Source organism: Nanorana parkeri, unplaced genomic scaffold, assembly GCF_000935625.1.
Source record: "Nanorana parkeri isolate BGI_ZX_2015 unplaced genomic scaffold, ASM93562v1 scaffold2130, whole genome shotgun sequence".
Classification (NCBI taxonomy): Eukaryota; Metazoa; Chordata; class Amphibia; order Anura; family Dicroglossidae; genus Nanorana; species Nanorana parkeri.
This window is the reverse complement of record NW_017308398.1, coordinates 156,443-158,451: the sequence shown is the minus strand read 5'-3', so window position 1 is coordinate 158,451 and position 2,009 is coordinate 156,443. Positions and strand designations below refer to the sequence as shown.

The following is a 2,009-nucleotide window of genomic DNA, read 5'->3' as shown; positions in this document are numbered from 1 at the left end:
AAATGGCTGCCATGTCCCAGGAACTCTAACTATAGGACAACAGCCACGTTTTACACATCTGATGCTTGACTGCCTCCCAGTGGCTGTAGCTGGAAGTGCATGCAAAACCTCTAATCACATCGGATGTCTATTGGTAACTAATCAATAAACGTTTATTATTATTTCATCAAGTTTTTTTCTATTTAACCCGGCAGACCGGCAGACTCCCAGCAGCCATTTTTATGATTAAACAATGTTTAGTGTATTGTTCTGGGGGTGGGGCTTACTTATAGTGACTAAATAGGTGTAATTTTTATTCTCAGAAAGTTAAAGAAGGGATCTGGTTGGTTAGAATGAACTAAAGCTCCACCCATGATCCCGCTTGTTTTCCCTCCATTGTTTTTAAAATAAGCATCTTCCTTAAAGTGTGTGTCACCTTAGAAGAGTCTACATAGCCCAGGACTGGGCTGAACTATAGGCTTGTGAGGTGGCCACCTCGGGCACTGCTGAGTGCAGTGGAGGGGGGGTGGCAAAGTAACATCCCCTATAGCAGGGGCAGCCAAACTCCAGCCCTTCAGCTGTGGTGAAACTACAAATCCCATGATGCATCTCTCTCCGGGAGTGTTGTCTGTGGCTGTGAGAATCATGCAATGCCTGATGGGATTTGTATTTCCACCACAGCTGGAGGGCCGGTGTTTGGCTACCCGTCCCCTATAGCCACAGTTCTAATGGGCAGTCACTTCTTCTCTTTAAGCTTCCTGTCCACTGAGAGGGCGGAGGCTAAGAAGTGTGACAACACTTACTGGAGGGAGCACAAAGTAGTTTGTATCATCAGAGTCTGTGTCAGAGGTTAGTCCATTGGTAGGACCTCAGCACTCCAGCTGTATGGAAACTACAGTCCCAACATGTCTCTACCTCTGGGAGTCATGTCTGTGACTGTCAATCTTGCAATGCCTCATGGGACTTGTAGTTCCACCACAGCTGGTGTGCAGAGGTTGCCCACTCCTGGGCTAGTCAAATTGAACAAGTAGGTGGGTCAGAAAAGGTTGCCACACATTTATAACTTCACCATGGGTGTTAGAGGACCTTGTTCTGGCACTGACCGGTCCTCCCGGTTCTTATTTTGGGACTACAGAACAATCAGTGCCCATGCTTTAGAGTTGAAGACAGTAGAAGTGGTTGAGTAGTTTAGCAAAAGACAAGTGGGCAGGGCTGACACCACACATAAAGAAGATGCCTGTTAGGAGATTGCAGGTGTATGGTTGGATTTTTTCACTGATTTCTTTTTGTTTTTTTGCAGGCAGTACATTGAGGGAGAGACCCAACTCCGCCATCTACCCCTCTGAAAGCATCCGACATTCCCTGCTAGGATCCCGGCGCGGGCGGCCATCTTTATCCCTCTCTAAGAGTGTCTCCACCACCAACATAGCCGGGTGAGTCCTCCTTATCTCTGCCTGTGCTCTCCAATCAGGACAGAACTACCCACCACCACTTGCTGCGATCTTCAGACCAACCAACCTTTTCCAAGATTGTTTACTGACCAACAAAATGGCTTCTCGGACGATCGAGTCTGACTGCAATGCCCATGATGCGTTTCTTTATCAAAATGCTAGTAATGAGAACTGTCTGTGTTGGCAGTTATGAGATTGAAGCATTCCCAGGTGTGGGATGAAATCTTCCCATGGTCAGGGAACGCAGCCATAGAACACTATGATGAATGTGAATACTCGCAGCACTCTGTGTACCTGACGGGTCTGTAACATGTGTTCTGTGTGCAGGAATCTGAATGATGAAAGTCCGCTGGGCATAAGGAGAATCTTGTCGCAGTCCACCGACTCCCTGAATATGAGGAACCGAACGCTGTCTGTGGAGTCCCTCATTGACGAAGGTACGGAGGGGGAGGAGCTTATCATATGAACTCGGCACAGATACAAACTATGGCAGCTCTGTAATCAATATAATATTTGTTTAAATGTCTTTATTCAAGGCTTGTATTCTAGAATCATAATATACAATATAAAACATTACCC

At 46.5% G+C, this 2,009-nt stretch overlaps 1 protein-coding gene across 1 annotated transcript in view; it reads left to right on the top strand.

The window, feature by feature from the left end:
• The window catches only part of ARHGEF2 (Rho/Rac guanine nucleotide exchange factor 2), a 36,079-nt gene that overhangs the window by 16,209 nt on the left and 17,861 nt on the right, over positions 1 to 2,009 (top strand). The window contains exons 5-6 of the mRNA XM_018572772.1: positions 1,280 to 1,412; positions 1,758 to 1,867. Coding sequence (XP_018428274.1) covers positions 1,280 to 1,412; positions 1,758 to 1,867 — 243 coding nt within the window. The remainder of the gene's footprint in view (positions 1 to 1,279; positions 1,413 to 1,757; positions 1,868 to 2,009) is intronic.